This window comes from Rhineura floridana, chromosome 4, assembly GCF_030035675.1.
Source record: "Rhineura floridana isolate rRhiFlo1 chromosome 4, rRhiFlo1.hap2, whole genome shotgun sequence".
Classification (NCBI taxonomy): Eukaryota; Metazoa; Chordata; class Lepidosauria; order Squamata; family Rhineuridae; genus Rhineura; species Rhineura floridana.
Window position 1 is genome coordinate 189707131 of NC_084483.1, and position 27827 is coordinate 189734957.

At 42.9% G+C, this 27827-nt stretch overlaps 2 protein-coding genes and 1 non-coding gene across 8 annotated transcripts in view; 1 reads left to right on the forward strand and 2 right to left on the reverse strand.

Moving 5' to 3' along the window:
- Positions 1-420: 420 nt before the first annotated feature.
- On the reverse strand, positions 421-13077 carry EIF4A3 (eukaryotic translation initiation factor 4A3). The gene is made up of 12 exons (XM_061625612.1): positions 12733-13077; positions 8972-9044; positions 7946-8012; positions 7615-7677; positions 6899-7031; positions 5131-5211; positions 4278-4419; positions 3221-3359; positions 2959-3074; positions 2516-2623; positions 1989-2116; positions 421-862 (listed from the first exon to the last, which is right to left on the reverse strand). The coding sequence occupies exons 1-12, from the start codon at positions 12896-12898 to the stop codon at positions 846-848; spliced, it is 1233 nt and encodes a 410-aa protein (XP_061481596.1). The 5' UTR covers positions 12899-13077; the 3' UTR covers positions 421-845.
- Positions 13078-15543: 2466 nt separating this feature from the next.
- On the reverse strand, positions 15544-15734 carry LOC133384721 (U2 spliceosomal RNA). Its single transcript, XR_009762657.1, has one exon. It is a non-coding gene; the product is annotated as a U2 spliceosomal RNA (small nuclear RNA).
- Positions 15735-22302: 6568 nt separating this feature from the next.
- The window catches only part of NINL (ninein like), a 63200-nt gene continuing 57675 nt past the window's right edge, over positions 22303-27827 (forward strand). For 3 of the 6 annotated variants that reach the window (XM_061625617.1, XM_061625616.1, XM_061625618.1), the window contains exon 1: positions 22304-22563. The gene's annotated coding sequence lies outside the window, so the exon portion shown is untranslated. Of the gene's footprint in view, positions 22564-22774; positions 22881-27827 lie in introns of all 6 variants that reach the window. The other 3 variants (XM_061625614.1, XM_061625619.1, XM_061625615.1) reach the window with 2 other exon arrangements.

Consider the following 27827-nt stretch of genomic DNA (forward strand, 5'->3'; position numbering starts at 1 on the left):
GTGGGTAGAATTGGATTAGTTAGTGCCCTTGCACTCACAGAAGGGCTTTTGACCCAGCAGATGCCTCCATTAACAGAAGGGGAGGAAGGCTGTTTTCCCTGACTCAACCTGCAGCTCCCCAGAGTAGATTTTCAGGAGGCAAAAAATCACCTCTTACATTAGCATATATGCTAGAGCAGAAGTCCCATCACAGCAAATGGAGCAGAGCAACTGGATTCAACCCCCAAATATTTCAATTCAGAAACCCCTACATTATGTATAGGAACACTGAAGGAGACAATGAAAAATGTAGGTGGATCTCCACTTCTGTATCTGCCTCAGAGCTTGCATATTACTGCATTCCGTCACAGTGCACTGTCCAATGACAAAAATACACATGTATGTCCCCCTATTTTTTAAACACTTGCTGCAATCACAGAATTAGTGAATAGATACAGAATTTATAGGAAACTTCACTTTTTTAATCAGCAGAAAAGATAGTAGCAGGTAGGATGACAATGAACACCTTATTTACAGAGATGCTACTTTTACAGCTTCCGTCAAGAAAATAAAAAAACAAGTTTCTACATTTAGGAGATTCCACAATGACAATGTTTTTTTAAAAAAATACTACCAAGGACTTGTAGGTGCTTCCAATGTTACTTTTTACCAACTCTGACCTTTCAGAGCCATAGTTGGTAGCAGTGGCCTAGACTGAAGCTGATGTTCGTCTAACCATTTTAGAGAGTTACACTGACATGGTTCTTAAAGTAAGTATTAATAAGAAGAACAGGCAGAAGCAGCCCTTAGTGCTGTAGAGTAACAAATCACAGCTAAGAAGAGTCTCTTCAGCCCATCTTGTTTCTTCAAATAAGGTCAGCAACTAGATTTAAAAAAAGAACAATGTAGGCATGGTAATAATGAACAAAAAAAACATTCTTTGTGTGTATCACAATGTCAAGCCAAACACTTACCATTTGATATAGATCACCATGTGCATGAAGAAAGATCTTAAACTACCAGCTGAAGAGACACTGGCTTATATTCAACTAAGTCTTATTCAGAGCAGACCCACTGAAAATGATTTTATTAATTTCAAAGGGCCTACTGTGAGTAGGACTAGCATTAAATACCACCCATGGTGTTGACAAGGTTGTGCACATTTCACACACCCACTAGAGAGACAGAGTGGTACAGTGAACATAAGAAGAGCCTGCTGGATCAGGCCAGTGGCCCATCTAGTCCAGCATCCTGTTCTTGCAGTGGCCAACCAAATGCCCACAGGAAGCCCACAAGCAGGACCTGAGTGCAAGTACAATCAACTCCCCCCATCCCCACCTCATTTTCCATCAACTGGTATACAGAAGCATATTGCTTCCGATTGGAGGCAGAGCACAGTGGATAGCATCAGACATGGAGCACAGAGCCATAGATTCCCATTCTGGCATAAAGTTTACTGCAAGATCTTGGGCCAGTCACCATCTCTCAATCTCACAGGGTAGTCATGTGGATAAAATGGGAAGCAACCACATATTCTGGTATCAAATGCAAGGCTAAGAAAATGCAACCAGATTTGTTTGATAGAGAATACATGTGGGCAGAGTTGGTGAAGTTTCAAATACCACACAGGAGCTTACCAGAACTTTCAGTGTTCTGCTTAATTTCCTGCCCTACTCTATGGCAAGAGTAATATATCTGTACGTTTGCTTAGCACATAATACTTAAGTTTAGTGCAGAATTCCAGAGGAGCACCATCTCCACTCTACTATCAATAGGATTCCACAGTCTAGCTGACAGGTCTAATATATTTCTACTGTTCAGACAATTTACAACTACTGCACTGAGCTGACAAATTGTGGGTGATAGAAGAAGGGCTACCTTTCTTTGCTCAAATAAACTTGGAGTCACAGAGCTACCATTTGTAACGAACAGCTTTTCAGTTATCAAAAGCCATATTTTGTTCACTTACTATCTACCTAACTAGATTAGTCAAAGAATCAGGTACTCACCATTCATGGGCATTTCATCAATCTGAGTGGAATAGTACTGCTCAATGTCTCGCAGAATACGAATGTCATCATTCTTCACAAAGTTGATAGCAACACCTTTCCGGCCATAGCGGCCTGATCTACCAATCCTGGTGGGGCAAAAGAGGGATTCAGAATCAATCAATGAAATCATCAGAATTTCTCTATATTCTTTATTAACAGTAGCAGAACCAACTATTAGTGATACACATGCACTATATGCCCCAGACAAGTGTTCATGTTACAGGTTTAAAACAGAAGCACCTTCCATATCAAATTTAAGTTTTCTGATGGGACTTGTTTTTTAAAAAAATCAAGGGCATCTTTTAACCCACTGTTCTGAAGTCTCTTGTTCTGGGAGAAGTGTTTTAAATACCCTTCCAAAGCATCCAGATCTCTCTTTCTGCTCCTCCCCCGTTTTCGACTACAGGAGAGAGAAAGCTGCACATATAATCCTTTTCCAAAGTTTCCCATTGCAAAATAAGAATTTAATATATGTGTACACTTACCTGTGTATATACAATTCTCTGTTGTTGGGCAAGTCATAGTTAATTATCAGGGACACCTGAGGAACATCCAAACCTCTGGCCCAAACATCTGTAGAAATAAGAACTCGGCTGCAAAAAGAAAAAAGCAACAGGTTAATGAATTGCAGAAACCCTCAGAAGTAACTTGAGCCCATAGCTGGATGTCAGGGGTGGGAATCCCCAGCTGCCACAGCCCATAGCTAGATTTCAACTGGCCCTCTGACTGTCCGCTATTCAGCTGAGAGGGAAAAGGCCTTTGATGTTGTGCAAGGTGTGCATGTGCCCATCTTTGGGTCTCGTCCTATCCTGCCCACTACTCAGAAAAGCTCTATGACACCTTTCTGCCAGGATATCATGGTTCTTGGCCCAAAAAAGGTTCGTCTCTCCCCCCACAACTATATTCACAGAAAACATTGCTGCCATACCTTGCCCCAGATCTGAACTCTTTCATAATGGACTCCCTTTCCTTCTGGGGCATGTCACCATGCATTGATGAAACAGTGAAGTTGGCTTCTCTCATCTTCTCTGTCAGCCAGTCAACCTGAGTCAGGGAGAAGCCAATTTCTTTTTAATTTGGCAGGAATAATCTAGAAAGATGTTTACTTTAGTTCTGTCCATTTGTTAGTGCCAATGTGAATTATTCATAACTTGACTAGCTCATACATACATTGTTCATAGCTGACATACCTTCCTCTTGGTATTACAGAAGATGACTGCCTGTGTGATTGTGAGTGTGTCATACAGGTCACACAATGTATCAAACTTCCATTCTTCTCTCTCTACTGCCACAAAGAACTGTTTGATCCCTTCTAGCGTCAACTCATCACTGGACAGAGAGGGGAGGGGGAAATAAGTTTTGAAGAGATTTTGCTGTTATTTGCTAGACATCACACTTATAAAACAAAAGATTCATCACTGCAGTGTTATTATCTACAACTGCCCATTCAGACCTATAAGGAATGCCTATAGTTAAATTCAGTTTTTTGTTTTTGAGTTTTTTTGGTAAAAAAAATTAAGTGCTGGTACTTACATCTTGATAAAAGTGTCATGGGTGCCAGCACAAAGTGGCTGCCATGACAAAAAAAAAAGAGGGGATGGTACTCTGTGCCAGTGAGTACCATCACATACACACAAAACCACAATGGTTAAATTGCCAACACAGTTGGTAAAACTGAACAAATTTATTCTAAATTAACACTGGTTCTGTGATTAACAAGTTAAAAAGATAACTGAGTATGGTAGGTACAGCTAGAAAGTCCCCCACTTTAATCATGAATTCTCTAAATGGCCTTTGAAACATCAATATTATCTGACTTTGCCTGCATCTTCCCATCTTTAATATTATTTTATTATTGTTTATTAAATTTATACCTTGCCCTTCCTCCCAAAGGGATCCCAGAGTGGCAATTATATGGGGATAACACTGTCACGCCTGCCTTACAGTGTTAGTCTAATTATCATTGAGATGATGTAAACAAAGCATTTTGAAAATACAGGTAAATGGTATACAAAAAGGTATTTTTGTATCTGCCTTAAGAAAACTCAATGGGGCCATAATTCCAGTTTTTGTACCCTTTGTTAAAAGAGGAGAGTTTAGGCAGCAGGCCAGGGATCAGGAATGAACCCGTGAAATGCATTCAAAGATCTCTGTTCTAATTCAGATATTCACTGCTGTCATTGTTGTCAGATTTAAAGTTACTAATACAGAAGGAAGTAATGGGCTGAAACTCTTGAATTCACTCACCGCTTGACTAGAATGCGGATGGGGTCAGTCATGAATTTGTTGGTCATCTCCAAGATCTCATGTGGCAAGGTGGCACTGATCAGAACCACCTGTGTTGCTGGGGGAAGGTATCTGTACACATCATAAATTTGTTCTTTAAAACCTAGATTAATCAAGCAAATGATTTAAGAGGGATAAAGTAGAATTTGAGAAATGTTCTTGTACTCTGGTGCACACTCACCACAACAAAAGCCATTTGAAATTTGTTTCAACAATGCCTAATGTGAGAATCTGCACTAGTTGCTTAACACTGGAGAGTACTGAACTGAGGTATCTGTGACATGCAGCTGACCTGCTTTAGCTGCACTGATAACACCTGGCAATCTGTGGGGGTGACATACTTTTGATATGAACTGTACCAGTTCTAAAAGCTTCATCTTTGGCCATCATTTCTGATCACTTCACCCCACCAATTTAAAAAGGCAAGGTGTACTTATATTCATTTATGTTATATGATGTATGGGGCTATAGCTACAGAAGACACTTGGCCATAGATTTTTTCTGCCTACCCACCAAATATTGTTAGGTGCCCTGCCAATCATAGGTCCAAAGGCAACTTTACTGTTGTGCTGTAGTAATCCTAGAACACACTTCAATTTCTTAATGAAAAGTAACACAAGATTTTTTGCAAGGCAGCTCTCAGTAATCATTCTTGTGCACCTGGGGGTAGTTTTGAAGTATATGTATGACAGAAAAACACACTGTTCTGACACTTTAGGCAAACACATCTTTGGTTTTGTATTTTTATGTAAAAAAAACATGGTTAGGATCTATAATACAAAATTAGGCCTTCAGGGTTAAAATTATTCTTTACCTTTGTTGAGCATCTCATCAGCTTCATCCAAAACCAACATTTTGATAGCACGCGTCCTTAGACTTCTGCGACGGATCATATCTGAAAGGTTTCAGGTTCATGTCAAGAAACAGTGACCAAGCAGAGATGCTGAGAATCACTTCTTGTCCTACAGATTGATGGCTCAGAGGAGCAAAGAGAGCTCAATCTCACACAGAATTATGCCAGAAGTTAAAGGGCCACAGTGGTGGACTTCCCAAGCACAAAAAATAATCTGACAATGCAAGAGCTACAAAAGCAACAGCACTATTAAACCCTAATTTTCCTCAGAACCAGTTCTGACAATGCATTTCTAAATATATACCTTAGAATGTGGTTAAAAAGTGCTGTTGATTAAGAGTCTTCACCATGCCAGAAAGCTCACATCAAAGCAGGGGGAAAGATCCTGCAGCTCTGCAGTTGTTGAACTATAGCTCCCATCATCCCTTACCATCATCAGAGAGAAGTGTCACATCTGACTTTTAACAACCTATCTGGGAATGGGGCAGAAGTAGCAGATTATCTTCACTTTTTCTGGCAATGCTGTCAGAGCAAATTATTTATACCACTCTAAACACACGTGAATTACTAATTCCCACAGGAGGTTCTGTTTCATTCATTAGTTACAAGATACTGGCTAACTTACTGACATTTTTTCAAGATTAGTTCTGAAGGCATTAGTGTAGAAATTAACCTTTTTCTATGAGTAAAAACAATTCTCACACATGAAGAAACCAACATAAAAAGTTGCAAAAAAAGATTCATACAGCGAATTATGAATATCAGCTACCTGAATGTTGGTTGGTGGTGCTTTTAATCATATTTCAATTCTGCAAATATGTGTCAATTTCAGTGTTCTAAATAGGGCTAAAGAACCCTCCCAGCATTTAACAAGAAGACATCCAAGGCGCTTCAGCTAAAAGGAACCCCAGATGCTTGTCACCTAAAAGTGAAGCCCAAGCCTGCAACACTTTTGGCCTCCTCTCACTTTGTGTGGACACATCCTGGATAAATGGAGACTTACATGCTGCAGAACACAGCATGAGGCACTGCTTCTGATGCACTGACCACCCTGTATGTAATAACATGACACCCTGGGTTTGTGGAGGGTGCTCCCTGAGCCAGAAGCAGAACCCCAAGAGAAATGAGAGTACACCCAAGGGACCTCTTGAACATCTTCTCATCACACTATGAAAAGGTGGGGAGAAAGCTGGGAGAAGCAACAAGAGAAAGGCTAGCTGGGAAGAAAACCCAACAACCAGCACCCCCACTTCCTCCCCCGAAATCAGGCTGGGAACTAGAGAAAATAGGACAGGGGCCAGATTTGACCTGCATGCCACCTAGCCAAAAGTTATTAAAGGGTTGCTTTATATATGTGGTGTAGTAGTTAAGGTGTTGGACTACGACCTGAGAGACCAGGGTTTGAATCCCCACATAGCCATGAAGCTCACTGGGTGACCTTGGGCCAGTCACTGCCTCTCAGCCTCATGAAAATCCTATTCATAGGGTCGCCATAAGTCGGAATCAACTTGAAGGCAGTACATTTACATTTTATATATGGTTTAAAATGAAGATCCAATGCATAAGGGAGGAAAGAGGAGGACTGGGGTAAGAAAACTACAGCCATAGTTCCCAGCCTAGAGAACAGAACTAAGGGCTGAAAAGTATATTGAGCATGAAGCATGCAGATGTCTACTGAAAATGTTATGGTGAATTATTTACTTTTCCTTAATACAACTGATTTCCTCACCAAATACACGCCCAGGTGTGCCAGCAACAACATGTTGTCCATAATCCAGCTTCCTGATATCTTCACCAACGTTGGTTCCACCAATACAGGCGTGACATTGGACATTCATGTAGTCACCAAGAGCCAGAAGCCCCTGCAGGAGCATGCACACAAACAACTTAGATTCAAGGGTACTACATAACCAAACAATAACTGAATGAGGAACCCTAACTATAGCATCCTGTGAATGCATGTGTGGGAAACTGAAGTGGTCCATTCTCCTATGCATGAATACATTTTCAATTTCAAAGTCATGAGTGTCTGACTCGTTTTCAACTGTGACTGTAGGCATTTCTACAGCCCTTTAGTAGGTTAAGAAGTGCTAAATGATGCAATGCATTATTTATCCATCACATTTATATCCCACTTTTCTTCCATTATACAGCTGAAGGTGGCATACAAAGGGTCTTCCTGCAGTTTTCTATTCAGGCACTAAGCAAATCCAAACTTGTTTATCTTCTACAAGGTTGCTGCATTCTGTGTTTCCAGAACATGTCTGGGACTTGATACTAATTGCAGAATGGTACTGTAGGGAAATGATGGGCCAGGAAAGACAACTACCATCATGCTAAGTGTTAACTCTAAGGCCACCTACATGCAGTAGCATTGTCACAGGAGCCATATATGCTGCACCATTCTATTCTCAGAAACCATGCTCTTGTATAAGATTCACTTACCTTCTGAATTTGTACTGCCAATTCTCTAGTAGGTGCCAATATCAATGCTTGAGTTTCACGAACCTGATTGAAACAATGAGATAGTTAGTCATCATTCCCTCTTAATAGGTTTTTCAAATCTGAAGTGTTCAAACACCAACACCACCTGCTCTTACTTGACAAAAAGACAAAGTATATATAATTGGGATGAAATCCAATGTTCAAAGAGGATAATTAATGTGGAAAGTTGTTCTTGATCTGTGTTAAAATAAGACAATATACTATGTCTAGTTAGAATATAATTTGCATCTTCAAAAAAGAAAGTGTTGAATTATTTATGTTCCAAAGGTACCTGGATGTCCAGACACTGTAGAACGGAGATGGAAAATGTTGCTGTTTTGCCTGTTCCAGACTGTGATCTAGAAAGTAGCAGGAAAAGTCACCATATAAACTCTGTTTAGGATTATCTAAAGCTTTGACAGAATTACCCACTAGTGAACCTAGGTAATCTTCCTTGACTCCAGCCAACTGATGAACTGGCATGTGTTGAGACTAGTCTTCAAATGTAATTTAAGGCGAATAAACTGTACTAACAGAAACAACTTTTGTCTACTGGGATTACTAATTACAATTATTTAACGCATTTATAGGATGCTTTCCTAAAAGATAAAAGTGGTCTACAATGGATAAAGAAGTTAAATTCTAAAATCTAGAACAGCCAACATGCAAGATCAATGAAAATTGTCCTGAACATTTGGATTTCAATGTTAAACAGCAACAGATGCCTGGTCACAATGACAATAATGTGGGGGAATCACCTACTACTACTTATGAATGGCATCTATAAGAAATTATATATACTGGGTAAGGATTACGACTGGATGGGATCCAGAGTAAAAAAAAACACCACAGACATCTCTTCCTAAATGGTCACTGAGGTTGCAGTTCTAAGCATGCTTACTAGTGAGCAAGTCCCACTAAACACTATTTTATTGTACTGGATATTATGTTTTATTGTACTGGATTTTTTTTGTATGTCGCTTTGAGATTCTTTTAAATATAAAGCGATTAAGAAATTTTCTAAAGAAAGAAATAAACTCAATGGGATTTAGTTCTGAGTAAATTATATACTTAGGCTGCAATCCAATGCACACTTACCTGGGAGTAAATCCCACTGAGTCCAGTGGAGCTTACTTCTGAGTAGACTTGCATTGGACTGCAGCCTTAGTTAACTACTGCTGAACTCACTGCAGTCCTTTGCATCAAAAAGGTGTCATTCCTTACTATTTAGGAGCAAGCCAAGAACCATTTGCTTTCTCAAGGCGGTAATATCCCTAAGTAAACTCTTCTGTTTTTTTAAATGTACAATTTCACTTACTGTGCAATCACGTCTCTTCCTTTAATGATCTGTTTGATAGCTCTCTGCTGGATAGCTGAAGGCTTCTCAAAACCTGCAAAATTCATTTTAAACAGTTTTAGTTTTCTCTTCTAATTACATACTGTATCCTAAAAACACTAACCAAAGCAATATTGTAATAAACCAACATTTAGAGATCAAAGCACTTAAAATCTAGAGATGCTGGCGCTCAATTTTTAAGATTAGCAGTAGTAACAATTAAGGAAGGGACTTGGGGCAGAAAGTGACACTTAGGTGCCAACATTTCTTATCTGAATGTGGCCAATGATAATTCGCAAACTTTACACATCTCTAAACACTCAAAGCAAAATTCAATAATGCACATAGTTACAAATGATCAGGAGGAAGAAGCCTGTTTTACTGTTGCTGTAAACACAAAGTCTTACTCCGAGTACACCCACTGAAATCCAATAGACTTAATTCATAGCTAACTGGAGTCCATCAATTTCAATGGATCTATGAGTATGACTTATGTCTGACATAATCCTTTGTATTTACTGCGGATGAGGGGTAGCAAAAAGCTTCAGATCAGGGGCAGCCAACATGTTATCTTCCAGATATTCTTGTACTACAACTTAAATAGTTTCTGACCATTGGCCATGCTGGCTGGGGCTAATGGAAGTTGGAATCCAGCAAAACACAGATGGTACCGCACTGGCTGTCCCACCTCCAGATGGTTAAAATTACATTTAGTCCAGTCCCAATACATTTTAGAACAAATCCTGCCTTGGGGAAACTTTTTAACAGTAATTCTCAGCATAAGGAGTAAGAAGGATCTTACATCAGTAGTACATGCTCTGGTAACCTCATGTTTGGATTACTGTAATGCGCTCTACGTAGGGCTACCTCTGAAGACGGTTCGGAAGCTACAGCTGGTGCAAAATGCGGCGGCCAGACTGCTAACAAGAACGAAGCTGTCTGACCATATAACACCTGTTTTGGCCCGCTTACACTGGCTTCCAATACGCTTCCGGGCCAAATTCAAAGTTTTGATATTAACCTATAAAGCCTTATACGGCGCAGGACCACGATATCTGTCGGAACGCCTCTCCCGCTATGAACCGGCTCGTACACTACGGTCTGCTACGAAGGCCCTCCTCCGGGTCCCGACTCATGGGGAGGCCCGGAGGGCAGTGACAAGATCAAGGGCCTTCTCAGTGGTGGCCCCCGAACTATGGAATAGTCTCCCCGAGGAGGTTCGCCTGGCGCCGACACTATCATCCTTTCGGCGCCAGGTTAAAACCTTTCTCTATTCCGAGGCATTTTAATTTTTTGTTAATGATTGTAATGTTTGTAATTTGATTTTAGCCTTTGCTGTTTTTAGATTGTGAAATCTGATTTTAGACTGATGTTTTTGTATTATATTGTATTTTATTGTATCTATGTTCACCGCCCAGAGAGCTATTGCTAGTCGGGCGGTATATAAGTTTTAAAAATAAATAAAATAAATAATGCTCTAGCGATTCCCATTACTGTGTCCTTTGCTTTTGATGAGGAAGTATACAGTAAAACATATGCCTACATGATTACTAAACAGGATAATGGCAAGCTGCATGCGTCCCCTCTTCAAGATACGCTTTTCCACACAGGGAAGCACTTAACGAAGGCTTATATTTAGTTATTTCTCTGGTAACAATAGGCAACCAGGAATTCCACACAGGCAGGTGAGCAGGCTGCTGGAGGAGAAAGTTTACTTTATTCTTCCTCTGCCAGTCCACATCATGCTGGCTGCACAGGAGAAGGAGGCTTCCCTACCTCCATTGCCAACATTAAAATGCAACTCCTAACCTCTTATTTATTTATTTACAATTTAACTTATATCCCACCCTTCCTCCCAGAAGGAGCCCAGGATGGTAACCTCTTGGCAGGCTAGTAGAAAATTCTGTGGGCTAGAAAATGGTAAAAGCTTCTTTACAAGGCTCACTTAATATATAAGGCAGCCCAGAAACCTCACAAGGTCTTTATCTATTTGGACACCCCGGCCCTCAGAGTCGAGTAACAAGTAAATCACGGAGATTACCTGGATCCCATCACCCTGGCACTGCCATGTTTCCAAACTGTCAAAACAACAGAAAGTGGTGGCCACATCTAAAACTGCATTGCCAATGAAAGGATCGACACATCTAAAACTGCATTGCCAATGAAAGGATCGACAAAGTGACTCAGGAACCTACTGTGGAAGTACAAGTTCCATTATTTACAATTGGCTTGACTAGCTTATAAAAAAATTGATTATATCTTTTTAAATTCTTGGATGGGAAAACAGAACAATGGAAGCCAGATGCATTGACAGGATAGAAAAGTAATTCAATTCCATGAAGCTGCACCTGAGGGAGGGTTGATTCAGTGATGCCCCCATCAGGGTCGCGCCATTTCACTTGTCCCCTCCCATGTCTCCATTAGTAGCCATCCCTACTGGACATTATAACACTTATGCAACATTATATAAGAACTGGTACTTAAATTTATTTGTTTTTGTCTTCCCTAGCCCAACTCCTTTTCCTTTTGTAATGTGTGATAAGATGTAGTTCAGTGATAGACCATCTACTTTGCATTCCAAAGGTCCAAGGTTCAATCCCCAGCCGCTCCAGATAGAGCTGGGAATGTTCCCTGCCAGCTGCTGCCAGTTGGTGTAGACAATACTGAGCTAGATAGATGAATGGCCTGACTCTGTAATGAGGCAGCTTTCTATGCATCTAGCAGATTTTAATACGCAAACCCAAAGGAGAAGGTCTCCATATGCACAAAACCCATAAACTCAATGAGGTCTTGAAACAATACAAGAACTAGTGGAAGTTATTGATAGAAGAAGCAATACAATACACGGTAGCAGTATTCCACATTGCTGAGCTACAACAGCACATAAAAACAAATCTGAGACAGACTTGTATGCTATTCCTTGTATTGTTTAATGTACTTATTTAATTATCAATTAATTAATTAATTAATTAATTAATTATACTTCTATCCCGCCCTTCCTCCCAGCAGGAGCCCAAGGCGGTATTGTTTACGAGTCCCAGCAGTAGATTTTAATGTCATTATTTTATTTTACAACAGCTGGTATAGCACAGTGGGGATGAGAGCCTGGCTGGGAGTCCAGAGTCTGTGAGTTCAAATCTCCTCTCCTGTCTCCTGGGTGTCAAGGGCCAGCTAAAAGATCCCTCCCACACAGAGTGGCTCAGGGGCAGCCACCTTGGGAGCTGGAAATTGTGGTGTTTGTTTTTTTAAAAAAAGCCCAACGCGTTTCGGCCACTATACTGTCTGGCCTTCGTCAGAGGATTGGCCCGTCTGCAAGATTCTTTTCTAGCAAGATTGCTTGAAATGATAGATCTTGCTAGAAAAGAATATTGCAGACCAATCCATTCCCTGACGGAGGCCAGACAATATAGCAGCCGAAATGCGTTGGTTTTGTTTTTTTTAAATAAACACCACAATTTCCAGCATTTTTGGTTTCCCACCCTTTTTATTCTTGGTTTTTTGGATGCTTGACACGTCCTGCTTTTAGCCACCTTGGGTGCTCTGGCATGATGGGAGCACAAGAAAAAACAGTAACAAATGCAAGTATAAATAATGAACAAAAAAATCCGACGGCGACAGCGCTGCTTCTCCTTTCCTCTCCCCTCCCCCCCGGCATACTTCCGCAGACGGGGCCGCGCGACCCGCTCCGTCGCCCGCTTCCCAACCCCCACCCCAAAAGAACCCCAGCCCAGCCCCGCGCGCACCGTAGGCGTAGATGCCGCGCAGCAGGTCCTCGCGTAGGCCCATGGTGTCGAAGGTGGGGGTGACATCCACCTCCTCGCTCGTCTCGAACTCCACTTTGGTCATGTCCTCCTCCTTCAGCAGCCGCTTTCGGGCCGAGCCCGTCGAACCTCCCGTGACCCCGGACATCCCGTTTCACCCACCCGACTCTTTTACACCTCGACCTACACTACTAGGGCCCTCCTGGAACCGGCCTCTACTGAGGAGATACCCACGCGAACGTGCCGAAAGACAAGGCCTTACGCGACACCCACTCGGCGCCAGGCCACCGACTAACCGCGCATGTGCCCCAACCCTTCTTTTCCGACGCTTTTTTATTGACGTACCTGCTGACGCTCCTCGAAGCCCTGAGCTCCTGCATGTGACGTTCGGTTCTTCCCATAGAGATAGGAACTGCAGAGTCGCAGTGGCGATTTATTTGAGAAGGAAAGTTTGGATTCGTTCACACACTATTGTGTTGTTGTTGTTTGGGTCACCTCCCCCCCCCGGAGGGAAGTGAGAGAGGTCCACAGAAAGCAATTAAGAATCTCAGTGTGGATTTTAGCGTAGCTGCAATAAAACAACAGGGCACCCATCCAGAAATAAAAGGTAGCAGTAACGGTAGCGCTTTGCTCCGCGGGACAGGCACAGGTGCCACATAATACTTGTTCTGCACCTGTAAGAAATCGTTCTTTTAGTGTGGCAGCACCTACATCAACTTCGCTGGACCGGCCATGTTGATCAAATGCCTGATCACCGTCTTCCAAAGCAGCTACTTTACTTCCAACTCAAGGATGGAAAACGGAATATCGGTGAACAGCAAAAGAGGTTTAAAGATGTTCTCAAAGCTAATCTAAAAAAATGTAACATAAGCATCGAGAACTGGGAAGTCTTGGCCCATGAGCGTCCAATTGGAGGTCGGCCATTATCAAAGGTGCTATGGACTTTGAAGAAGCACGAGTATAGGGCGAAAGGGACAAACGAGCTAAGCGGAAGGCACGTCAAGCAAATCCTCATCGTGACCATCTTCCATCTGGAAACCTATGTCCTCACTGTGGGAGGCTGTGTGGATCCAGAATTGGCCTCCACAGTCACTTACGGACCTACTGTTAAAGACCTTATTTTGGAAGACAATCTTACTCGGCCACAAGTGATCGCCAATGAATGACTTTGGAACTCCCTGCCAATTGACATCAGGCAGGCGCCTTCGCTGCATTCTTTTCTGCGCCTGTGTAAAACTTTTCTGTTTAGGCAAGCCTTTTCAGACACATAGATGTCGATCTGTTTTAAAACATTTCGTTAGTAGCTGTTTAAATTGTTTTAAATATGCTTTTGTTTTTAACTTTTATTGATAATTTTAATGTTTTTTGTAAACTGCTGAGAGATCATTACATCCAAGTGGTATATGAATTTTGTAATTGCTGAAGAAGAGACAGTAAATCCTTATGATAGTATCCCATCTACATAAACTGCACGGTGCGTGGCGACATCAGGAGCACATGCACAGTTCTTTCCGTGTTCTTTTGCTTTAAACGGGGGTGGGGGAGGGAATATCAAACGTGTGTCTGCATGGCATTTATTAGGCAGGGGTTTTAAACAATCAAGTGGTGCAGACTAAAGGGTTTAACAAAGATACCTAAAAAGGTTATTTTATAGACCTTCTCACTAAAAATATTTTACATCAGGTGCATTTAAATACGGCATTAAATGTCTTGAATCTGAAATGAAATGAAAGCTCTCAGGGGAGTGAGGAACCAAGGAATGCAGTGGGTGAATCATTCCAGGCACTTCCCTCCCTGGGGAAGAAGGCCCATGGTGCAGAGCTCTGCTTGATGGTGCTTCTGGTGTTCCACCCATTGTTGTTGGCTCACCATTTGGGCATTGCAGCACTGCTTTTATTTCTAGCTGCCCCTCGGCTGGGGCATCATCAAACAGCCTGGTGGGTGTGCTGCATTTGGGCAGGACTGGGTGTCCCAGCCATACAGCTGCAGGCTTTTGCTGTGGTTGGGTTATGAGGTTCTCCAGAGCTATGTAGCTGGAGGGGCAACTGCATTGCGGAGAGGGTTGGTCCAGCTGCCTATGAACACCTAGAAGGTTGGGGTGGTGATTGTGTGGTGCCAGGCCCAGATGAGAAACTGTTGACTTGAGAAGGAGACACACAGGTTGCTTGATGCCTCTTAAGAATCAACATAGACTTAACATTGGAGGAGCAGCATGTGCAGCAGTAGAGGACTGGCAAATGGTGTCTGGTTATCTATGTGGCCAAGCTGCTGTGTGTTGCATACTGCCTTGGGTTCTCACAGACTAGGCAGAGAGAGCTATCCATTGAGTATTGGAGAACAACCTTGGTTGGGGGGGGGCTTACAGCTCTTTGCCTGGGAGGTAGTGCTCTCTTCTTTCCTTCCCCAGAAGCCTCATTCCTCTTTCAGAAGGTGGTCCTTGGTCAACAGTTGCTAGCACATCGAGGATCAGTCTCCAGCAGGGGAGGTGGATCCTAACTTCTCACTCCGTGCTGGGAGGTGGCATTTGCCTTTGCCAGTTGCCAAACAGAAGAAAGCTCCCACAGGACTCTGATGGTCTGCTCCAGTGGTCTCTTTTCTTCCCTGGATAACCATTTTCATCTGTTTTTGAACCATACTATCTTGGGTTCTCACAGGCTGGGCAGAAAGAAGGTGGTTCTTACTCAAGTGTCCTGGTGTGTCAGAAATCAGTTGGTAAACAGAAGAAAGTTACCACAAGAACCTGATCATTCTTTTCCAAAGGACCATTTTCATCTATTTTTATACCAGAAATGTTGGAGGTACATTGTTCTTGGAGATATTGCAATACCAGGTCAATGCGTGAAGAGGAGAGAAAAGGCTTCTATTCCATCTCCAAGCTGCAAAAAGTCATTTAATATGTAGTCCACAAATAGCAAACATATCAGATATTAAATTGATAAGAACAGACACTACACTTGATCTTAGCCATTAGGCGGAGAAGCAATACCAACTGTTTGGGAAATGTGTAAGACAACTTTTCTGATGGATTTTGAGGCATCTAAGAGTACATGGATACTGCAAAGAGCTCACTGCCACACTGGAATCAGCACCATTTCCAATTTCACAAAATATACTCCAATAAGGTGTCTGTTCCTGTTGTCCAGCTAAGCAGCCTCTTCACAGACAGTTTAATCTCAGAAATTGTGGGTTTTCTCAACTTTGTCAATTTGCCAACCATCTGTCTGGTTGTTCTGAGAGCCATTGGTGGGATATTTGCATAAACCCACCCATTTACCTGTCCTGTTCTGTTTAACTGAACTCATTGCATGCCAGCAGAGGTCCCAAAATTTTTACTTTGATAGCTCTTTGTTCTTTGGAAAGAATAATGCAAAAACACAGCTATGTAAGCAGAACATTGATCCTTATATTAACATTTGTGCTCATTAGTAGCTCATTAGTTTAGATTTTTTTTACATGTAAAACATTGTAACGCTGTACTTAATAAATTGAAATGGACTGTCTTCAAGTCAATCCCGACTTATGGCGACCCTATGAATACTGTTTTCATGGTAAACGGTATTCAGAGGTGGTTTTACCATTGCCTTCCTCTGAGGCTGAGAGGCAATGACTGGTCCAAGGTCATCCAGTGAGCTTCATAATAATAATAATAATAATAATAATAATAATAATAATAATAATAAATTTTATTTTTAGGCCGCCTATCTGGCTGAATAAACAGCCACTCTAGGCGGCGTACATAATTAAAATTTAAAATACATATATAAATACAATCATAACATATTCAATTTACCCACATCTGTACACTATAGAATTAAAATTAACTAGTGATTCTGTATGCCCGCTGAAACAGCCATGTGTTTAGTCCTTGGCGGAAGCCTACCAAGGAGGGGACATGGCGTAGGTCATATGGCAGAGAGTTCCAGAGGGTGGGGGCCACAACCGAGAATGCCCTCTCTCTGGTCCGCACCAGTCTAGCTGTTCTAACTGGTGGGACCGAGAGAACGTCTTGAGAGGCTGATCTTGTCAGGCGGCATACTTGGTGATGCTGGAGGCGCTCCTTTAGATGCACTGGACTGAAACCGTGTAGGGCTTTAAAGGTTAACACCAACACCTTGAATTGGGCTCGGTAAACAACTGGTAGCCCGTGCAGATCTTCAAGCACTGGGGTACTGGGGTGATGTGATCCCGCCGGCGGCTATTCTTAATCAATCGTGCCGCCGCATTCTGTACCAGCTGTAATTACTGGACCGTCTTCAAGGGTAGCCCAACGTAGAGTGCATTACAGTAGTCTAAGCGAGAGGAGACCAGGGCATGCACTACCCGCGGGAGCAGATGAACCGGAAGATAGGGTCGCAGCCTCTGTATCAGATGTAATTGATACCAAGCTGCCCGGCTCACTGCTGATACCTGAGCCTCCATGGACAGCTAGGAGTCAAGAATGACCCCGAGGCTGCGAACCTGGTCCTTCAGGGGCAAACTAACTCCATTCAGCACCAGGTCAATATCTCCTAATCTTCTCTTGTCTCCCACCAGCAGTACCTCGGTCTTGTCAGGGTTCAGTTTCAGCCTGTTACCTCCCATCCATTCACTTACGGACTCCAGGCACTTGGAAATAGTCTCCACAGCCAACTCCGGTGAGGACTTAAATGAGAGATAGAGCTGAGTGTCATCCGCATATTGGTGGCACTGCAGCCCAAATCTCCTGATGATAGCCCCCAGCGGCTTTACATAGATGTTAAATAGCATGGGAGAGAGGATAGAGCCCTGTGGCACACCACAGTTAAGAGGCCAAGGGTCTGAAACCTCCTCCCCCAATGCTACTTGTTGGTGCTTATCAGAGAGATAGGATCGGAACCACTTTAGCACAGTGCCCCCAATTCCCATTCTCTCCAGGCGATCCAAAAGGATACCGTGGTAGACGGTATCAAAAGCCGCAGAGAGATCCAGGAGGACAAGGAATGAGTATTCACCCCTATCCAACGCCCTCCTCAAATCATCCACTAGAGTGACCAAGGCTGTTTCAGTTCCATATCCAGTCGTGAAGCCCGATTGGAATGGATCTAAATAATCTGCTTCCTCCAAGTGTGTCTGTAGCTGTTTGGCCACCACGCGTTTGATCACCTTGCCCAAAAATGGTAAATTGGAGACCGGGCGGAAGTTATTCAAATCTTGGGGATCCAAGGAGGGCTTTTTTAAGATGGGCTTTATTACCGCCTCCTTGAGGGCAAATGGCAGTGCCCCCTCTTCCAAGGAGGCATTTACCACCGCCTTGATCCCTTCGCTCAGTCTCTCTTTACAGCTCACAATGAGCCATGTGGGGCAAGGATCAAACAAACAGGTCGTCGGTCTCATAGTAGAGAGCACCTTGTCCACTTCCTCAGAGGGAAGAGGCTGAAACAGATCCCACCAGACCGGATCGCAACTGACCATCTCTGGCCTGCTTCCTGTATCCACGGCGTACAGAATCGAACTCTTCAGACAATCGATTTTATCAGCAAAATGTTTTGCAAATGCATCACAGGAGGCTTTAGAGTGCTCCAAGGGTTCCTGCGCAACTGGACCAACCAGGCTTCGGACCACCTGGAACAACCTCCTGGGACAACATTCTGCAGATGCAATAGAGGCAGCAAAGAAACCCCTCTTTGCTGCCTTTGTTGACACTTGGTAGGCCGCTATTGCTGCTCTAACCCATGTCCGATCGTCTTCAGAGCGAGATGTCCGCCACCGGCGTTCTAGTCGTCTCACCTCCTGCCTCAAACCCCGCAACCGTGGTGTATACCATGGCGCGGTTTGAGCTCTATTCAGGGGGAGAGGACGTTTCGGGGCCACCTGGTCTATTGCCCCGGAGATCTCCCTGTTCCACTCTGTCACCAGGGTTTTGACCGGGCGGTCTTCAGTCAGCTCCAAATCTCCCAGCGCACTCAGGAATCCTATTGGTTCCATCAGGCGTCTGGGGCGGACCATCCTAATAGGTCCCTGTCCCCTGTGGAGGGTGTGCGGCAATAGGAGGTCCATTTTCACCAAATAGTGATCTGACCATGACACGGGGTCTGAAGAAATAATCCCCATTTTCAGAGCACTACCTCCCCCTCCCGAGACAAATACAAGGTCGAGAGCATGACCGGCTACATAGGTGGGCCCAAAATTACTAAGGTGCAGTTCCCAGGAAGTCATGGTTTCCATGAAATCCCGAGGGGCTCCACTGAGAGCCGCCTCGGCATGCAGGTTGAAATCCCCCAAAACCAGAAGGTTGGGGAAAAGAACCTGCACAGCCGAGACAACCTCCAGCACCTCGGTCAGGGAGTCAGCTGTGCAGCGGGGTGGGCGGTAAACAAGGAGAATCCCTAAACTGCCCTTAGGCCCCAACCTCCAGTACATGCAGTCAACAAACTTGGTCTCGTGGAGAGGGGGTCTGGCAATAATCAAGGACCTCCGATAAATAACTGCCACTCCTCCTCCCCGCCTACCAATCCTCGGCTGCTGCGCGTACTGGAAACCGGCCGGACACATGGCCTCAAGCACAGGAGCTGAGGCCTCATCCAGCCAGGTTTCCGTAATGCACATCAGGTCTGCGTTCTCATCCATGATCATGTCATGGATGAGAGATGTTTTCTGTACCACAGACCTGGCATTATACAGCAGCAGTTGAAGATTGGTTGGGGCTGCACCTCCCCCAGTTATCTTCTGGTGGTGAGCAGGCCCGGAACATGGAATGGATATTAAACATCTATTCCTCGTTCCCCAAAACTGGCCTGGCCTGCCCCTCACACCTATCCGGCATGGCTGTGTTTGGATTTGAACCCTGGTCTCCCAGGTCATAGTCCAACACTCTAACCACTATGCCACACTGACTCTCTCTGCAGATAATAACTGTGGAAAAAATACAAGGTTTTGCATACCATTTGAAACTCAGTGGAGGTTGGTCAACTAGGGCAAATGAGGCCAGGCCAGGCCCTGCCCTGCCCTGCCCTGCCCTACCCATCTCTGTTTGCCCTCAGCCAGCCTCCACCTGCTTGCCTTCTTACTTATAGCTAGTCCACATGACATGGCTTGTCAGCTTCCTCTCATTAGTCTCAGCATTACTCTCGTAGAACTCAGCAGGGAAGAGGACGGGAAACAAAACTAGAATCAGGGTAGAAACATGCTCACTGTTCTGCTAGATCTGGTCCATCTCCAACTCTCTCTTCTGAAAACTGGGGCACATAATGCTAGGCAAACCCTGCCCCTTTTCACTGTAAAACCTGGTGGGAGCAGCTTTAATTTTTTTTTAACAAAAAATCAGCTTCAAAGAGATTTCACAACTGATTGGCAGATCAACCCGTTCCCCTTCCAGGTGTGGCTAATGGAAACACTTGATCTGATGACTAGTGTGTTTACAGCCACAGTTGGCTCTGCCTCTCATTGGTTTTGGCTCCACCTACTGGTGATCTCCCTGCCTTGCCCCACCAGTCGCAATGGGCCCCAGCCACCATTGCCTTATGGCTCAATTTATCTTCAGCCCACTATATTATTATTTGTTTATTAAATTTATATCCTGCCCTTCCTTCCAGAAGGAGCCCACTGTAAATACACTTAATAAACACTGATGTCAGGTTGGCGCCTTGTTTGATTGGCCCCCATGGTGAGCGGCTGGCTTACCCACCACTAAGACCAGCCTTGTCTACACAGCCTGAGGAAAAGAGCTGGAACCTGAAGAATGTCAACTTTTAACAACTCACACTAAACCTTTTATCAAGACATGGGGGAAAATGCACAGTAAGATTTGTGATTTATCCAGGACAGAAAACGGGCTCTTGCTTGTAAAGGGGAAGAGTGTGAAGGTATGAGATGGTCAGGGCTCAAGGGCTCCAAAATGTGGGTTGTGGCAATTCTATCTGGGATCTCTAGAAACTAGAGATTTGGTGAGGGCCTTGGGACTCCAGACTTGGTTACTAGAGTTGAAGTGAGGAAAGTGCAACTACTTATTTCCTCAGTTTCTCTAAGTGGTTGAGGTTGTGCACGAACCAGAACTGAGTAAAGGAAAGAATCTATGTAGGGGTTGACCAGGTAGGTTGGGAACAGGAGGAACATGTCATGTAGGGGCCAGGTAGGTATACTCAATGAAATCTTTAGGCCAGAGGTCTGAAAGATCTAGTATTATTTATTTCATTTATTAATTAAATTTATATTCTGCCCTTCCAGAAGGAGCCCAGGGTGCAACTTCGGTGAGGTTATGAAAGTTCATGTTGCTCCAGAGGGGTAAAATGGGGCCCAATGTCAATATTAGCTTATATTGTAAAATGTAAAAGGAACATTCATGAGACTGGGCTATATTGACGCTGCACTCCAGTCCATCTTCTGACGCAGTCACATGCGATCACACTATATTTGTGCATCTTTGAAGGGGGGGGACCAGGAACAGTGATTCATCCTTTTTAGTGTGGAAGTAAGCCCTTATTTAACTATTAACTATTTAATATTAGCTGTTAACTATTCAGATGAAAGAAGCTTGTAGTAGGCTTGAAGTATGTGGGATACATCCAGCTAAGTTTCACTCAGCATAGACAGAATGAAATTCACAGAGCTAAGGCTGCATTGTTGTTGTTATGTGCCTTCAAGTCGATTTCGACTTATGGCGACCCTATGAATCAACCTCCAATAGCATCTGTTAAAAACCACCAGATCTTGTAAGTTCAGGTCTGTGGCTTCCTCTATGGAATCAATCCATCTCTTGTTTGACCTTCCTCTTTTTCTATTCCCTTCTGTTATTCCCAGCATTATTGTCTTTTCTAGTGAATTATTGTCTTTTCTAGTGAATCATGTCATCTCATTATGTGTCCAAAATATGATAACCTCAGTGTCATCATGTTAGCTTCTAGTGATAGTTCTGACTTAATTTGTTCTAACACCCAATTATTTGACTTTTTCACGGTCCATGGTATGCGCAAAGCTCTCCTCCAACACATTTCAATTGAGTTGATTTTTCTCTTATCCACTTTTTTCACTGTCCAACTTCCACCGTAAATTAAAACACTCCCCCCCAAGAATCCTGGGAATTGTAGTTTACCCTGGCACCCTTAACAAACTATAGTTTTCCAGATCTTTGGAGGGGGGGGGATGTGCTCTAAATGTATGGTGCGTACTCAGTCTTCGTTAGTCAGGTCCATTCATTTCCATGGGTCTGCTCTGAGTATGACTAATGCTGAATGCGACCCATAGTGTGTATGCGTACATAAATCCTATTGAACTCACAAAGTCTTCCTCCTAAATAATCAGGCTAAGGATTATTTGCGCTGCACAAAAGGTCTACCGCACTTGCCGGGCGGCCTTTGTTTCTACCAGAGCTGTTTTTCTTCCCCCTTGTTTGGTCTGTTTGGCTTTCCCAGCTCTGCAAGGCACCTGATGGCTCCAGCTGACTCCTCCAAACCAGCAGAGGATGCCAGAAGATGATGAAGACATGCTGGACAAGTGCCAGGGAGGAGACGGAGAGGGGCCGCGCGACGAGCTCCTCTCGCCCCCTAGTGGTGGAAATCATGTTGCTCGAGAGGCGCCCTCTCGGGAGCAGAAGCAGAAGCAATAGTCTGCGTCGGCTCCTGAAGGGGGGGGCGGAGCGGGTGAGAGGCGGCGAGGCAGAGATGCCTGCGAGCCCGAGGCTGCTCGGTTAGCGTGGACGTCCTGCGGGGAGGGGCATCATCAGCCTCTGGGAGAGAAGAAGCGGAGCACGCCGGTACTGGCCGAGGAGGGGCACAAAGCCGCTGAGGGACGCCTTTTTCTGCAGGGGTGCCTGCGAAGCAGAGATGCTCTTCTGGGGGTAGAACCGGCCGGAGGAGAGAGGTGGGTACAGCTTTGCTCCCCAAGGGGGGGTTTAGGTTAGCTTTGGCTTAGGTGGACCCCCTCCTTTGCCTCTCCCTTCTGGGACAGGCAACCTGGGTGTTTGCCGGAGAGTTTTGCGATGGGAGGCGCTCCGGGTGGCACATTGTCTCCTGGAATAGGTGTTTACTTTTGGGGGCCAGGATAAACGTCACTCTTGTTGTCTGCCTTTCAGGTTCTCATAATCTCTTTTTGCGCAGCTGCACCCCCTTCAGATCAGCTTCCCTGTATCTTCTTTTAAAGGCTGCTTCCTAACCAGCCAGGGAGATTGTGCTTCTAAGGTATATACAACCGTTTCTCTTCTTTTGTGGTGATCCTGTGCCAAAACGTTTCCCACATTTCTTCCAGGTCTCCGAACAGGCTGTGTCCTACTCTGAATCTGGCCTCCTTTTAATCAGTCTGGTCCTTGCTTCCTCACCAAATGGTTAAGGCTGTGCAGCTTGTGCAAGGCTGGTCCCAAACACAACTGGACAAGAGGCATTTGTTGAATAAAGCTTTATTTTGAAATCTTTGTCTTCACGCTTAGTGTTTCTAAAGAGCAGTTCAAGGAACACCGGCAGTTGCCTTGCCTGGTTTTACAGTATAAACAGTCCTTTATGATTTCTTTTTGCGTGGTGGTCATAGAATAAAGTATAACTTAGACCACTATCCACCTGTTGCATCGAACGAAAGACAATATTTTTTGTCTTTTTCCCTTACAGCAGTGGTTGCCAAATGTTTTCCCCCATGAACCACTTGAAAATCGCTGCTGGTCTTGGTGGACCACTGAAAGATTTTTCTGCCTGTTGTGGCAGCTGTAATGCTCTGTGTCCAGGAGCTGTATGATTTTTGATTGTATTCTATTGCTTCTTTTATTTCTTATATTGTATTTTACTGTATTACAATTTGCATGCCATCAAATTCAAATTAATACAATGCAATATAAAAATAAAAGAAGCAATAAAATCAATATGAATTTTTAATACGGACATGTCACGGACCACCTGAATGAAGCTTGCGAACCACTGGTAGTCCACAGATCACCGTTTGGGAACTCACATCTCCAATCAGCAGCTGTGATCGGTAAACTGTTTACACTGTACTTGAAATGTAAACTGCAGTCAGTACCCCATTTACCTGAGAGTTAGCCCCACTGAATTCACTACAACTTATTTCTGAGTAGACATAGTCAGGATTAGTTAGTCCTAGGCAGAACTAACCATCTGAGCATCCCTCGCCTTCAGTTTACGCATTGCATTTTTTTTTGTCCGATTCTAAACATTCCTATAACATTGGCTCATTTTGTAATTAGTTGTTCAGTTAGCAACCTGGTGTAGCTTGTGGCTGTAGCTCAGTGGTAGAGCATCTGTTTTCCAGGTAGACATTCCCAGGTTCAATCCCTGGCATCTCCTGGTAGTGCTGGGAGAGACTCCTGCCTAAAACCCTGGACAGCTTCTGCCAGTCAGTGTAGACAATATTGAGCTCAATGCACCAGTGGTCTGACTCACTGTCACCTTCCTATCTTCCTGGGACTCAGACAAGCAGTCTAAACCCAGCTGCAGCTTGCTTATGAGTCTGTGGTAAAGGCCGAGGGAGAGACTTAATAGGGATGAGCTATAGGTGAGTGGCAGAACATCTGCCTTGCATGCAGAAGGTCTCAGGTTCAATCTCTCGTGGCTCTAGATAGGACTGGGAGATACCCCTGTCCAATAACACTGAACTAGATGGACTGTTGGTTTGACTGGGCGTAAAGCAGCTTTCTATGTTCCTAATTTTAACTTGCTATTTATTGCTTGCTGCTTTCCTAATTCCCTTTTTCCTTGATTGAAACAAAATGGCGTTTGGTAGGTTGAAGTGGTGCCTTGCAAGACATGGTGCACCACTCTGATTCCTTGGTGATAAAACACTGTTGAAAAAAAGTCTCTATCTCTTTTGATTTATTGTGGCACAAGCTTTTGTGGACTTGAGCCCATTTCATCAGATGCATCTTAGCTTCAAGTTATTTATTACATCTCTCCCCGCTCCTGTTCTTCCAAATATTTCAGGGAAGTGTATATGTTTCCTGCTGTTAATATCACAACAACCATGAGAGGTAGGTTAGACTGAGAGAAAGAAAGCGATTGGGCAAGATCAGGTACAGTCTGTGACATTTCTATGCATAGCTCAAATTATGTATAGTGGGCATTCACAAAGTCAGTAAGTGGCAACAACGCAACTTACCTAGCACTCTGTTAATTATACTGTTTATAATGTATTTATGAGGTTCACTGATAGGCATTCGGGTTTATGTGTTTGGTGATTTCACGGTGCTGCCATTCTGAATATTATTTATTTATTTATTAGATTTATATCCCTCCTGTCCTCCCAGTAGGAGCCCAGGGTGACAAACAAAAGCACTAAAAATACTCTAAAACAACATAAAAGCAGATATGCTTGCTTAAGAATTTTGATCATTGCCCCACAATATTTTTTTTTTTAAATCTGCTGAGTCGAGCTGAAAACAGTTTGATTTGAAAATAGAAGGTCTCTAACGTAACAAGTAAGCTACAGAGCCAGGTGTCCTTCACACTTCCCCACTTTCCCCCCCCCCTTGTATGCTCTTTATCACTTCAGAAGATGAGTAGAAGGCTACAAATTAAGAGCTCTGCAAAACTTTCAAAAGCAATTTATATATATGTATGTATAAACCACTTTATATTTAAAGTCCATCATACAAGTTCAGTGGGAAGACGAAACTGAAAAGACTCTTTTTTACAAATGAAACATCCACACAATAATGAAACAGATGAATTTAAATTACATTTAAGCTAACTGATAAGAATGCAGGATCCACTGTTTCAGATATCAATTTTGAGAGGAGGGAGAGGTTAAAGACTTGCATCTGGGTTTATTTGTCTGCCCCTGGTTAGACTCAAAATTAAATTGCTTAAAAACAGTACATTTAATGAGCATTTATTATTATTATTGTTATTAATGACAATAATAATAAAATTTATATCCCACCCAGGGCGGCAAATAAAACACTCTAAAACATCTTAAAAGCAGACTTTAAAACATATTAAAACATCTTTAAAAACATCTTTAAAAAATTAAATGTTGCACTTTTAGTGCAAGTGTGCTTAGGAAATGTTTAATTCTGAAAACTTTATTTCATTTTGACTGCACAAGTGAGAGAATGTAGTAATGTCATCATTTAAAGGTAAACGCTAACAAACAGAAGAAGGCTAGAAAAATGTCTCAAATTCCTAGACACCTGTGTCAAACTTTTATATACCTGGACAACCAGACATCTGCCGCATTCCAGGTCTGCTTGAATAAAGAGGGTCAGCAATATTGTAGAAATGAGACTTTGTCTGAATGTTGTAGCAAGAACCCAGACATTCTGTTTACACTTAATCATTTTAATCATTTAAATGATTAAAAAATGAATAGCTCTGTGGTGCTGGCCAACTTCACAAATACTTTAATTTTTGAAGCATAGACTTTTGAGAGAGCAGGCTATTTTTTAATACACTAATTTGCTATTAATTTAAATAGGTCAGTAAGGTTGATTGAAGAGATTTTAAATCCCATCTTCCTACATTCCTGCTGGCAAAATAATTTATTTCAAGAAAATGAAACTGAAGCATCTAAATCACTAGGTCCATTGTACAAAAATTAGAAATAGCACAGGCCTTTCCTGCAGGCTTAAAATCTAAAGATTAGGGTCATTAGGAAGCACAGAGAAGTCTCCTGAGAAGTCTAGGAAACCTGTCTTTGGAGATTTTGGACCCTATTTCTGAGGAAGGTGGTGCAGCCCTGGTCTGTGACAGCACTCGTAGATGTTCTGAAGTGGCTTGATCCAAACACCTATGAGCTAATGGAGCTTGAACCAATGGGGTCTTTGATACTGACTTTTTTTTTTTGTACCTCATGTAAATGATTATTTCAGTTTGTACAAAGATAACCCTTGGAGGCCCTTCCCTGAATGTTCCTGTCTTCTGAGGTGAGGCAGATGTACGTCGGGGGCAGAGCCTTTTCAGTGGTGGCCCTCTGATTGTGGAATTCTCCAGAGTGGTCCACCCGGTATACTTAAAAAAAATTTTTTTTTCAGTGCCAAGCAAATGCCTTTAATTGCTTTTAGTGGAAATTGCTATTGATTCCCTATTTTAGTCTGTTGCTAGTTTTATGTTTTTAGATGTGATTTTTATCAAAGTTGAAAATTTTTCTATGCAAACAAGCTTATGCAGACAATTAAGTGAATATTTTTCTGTGATAGTTGGTGATCTCTGATTTTAAAATTTTACATGGTTTTTATTGTGTATATGTATGATCGTTGTGAACTGCTTTGATTTTTTTATGAATACAACTATTTTTTATAAATAAATCATATTTTTAAAAATGTAATTGTAAGCTGCCCTGAGACCTCAACTGAACTTACAATGAAGGGTATTACAATTTTATAAATAATTTATGGCTGCCTGGTGTCTTCCCACCTTTTGAGTTCCCACCTTCTGAGTTGCAGCTCTATGAGTTTGGGATGTAGTTTTTCCAAGTTTGTTGGAAGCAGTTTCCTTGTTTTTCTGAACAGAGTGAAAGCCTCACTGTTACTGGAGTAGTCTTTCTATTTTTTTTTTTAACCCAAGTGTGTATTTAATGTGAGAAAGTTCAAAAGCTTAGACCTTTCTTCTGCATTGTTGCTTAATTGCAACAATGGGATAACGCTGTATCAGTCACAGCTGAGTTCAAATGCAGTGATTTTAGGTTTCTGGCCTCTTTTGGGTTAGATCTGAGGAGACAATGTTTTTATAAGCTGGGGCATTTGGCAGGGACACAAATCAAAACCTGGAATTTGTTTTGACCAAACTTTGTGACTGGGTGTTTCTTTTGGCTAGTGAGAAATATGAAGCAATCCTCAGTCAATTGTCCTAGAGAATTATGCTCATAAAAATAATGTATTCAAAGGGTTCTGAAGTTAATAAGCTTATGTGATGTGCATGAGCAGCCTCCAGTTCTGTGTGCCCATTTGACATGAAGTAGTCTGATTATGAGAAACCAAGGAGCCATTTTTGTTCACTCTGCCTTTGTGGTACTCTCTTCCCCCCTGCCCCAGTCACTGGAAATGAGTTGTATCCACCCAAGTTTTAGCCATTGACCTATTGAAACCAATAGTTAAGTCCATTAATTTCTGTGGGTCTACTCTGATAATGTCTAAGGTTGGATCCAACCTATGATGGGTTTTTTAATGTAAAAAAACCCCGTTCAGCAGA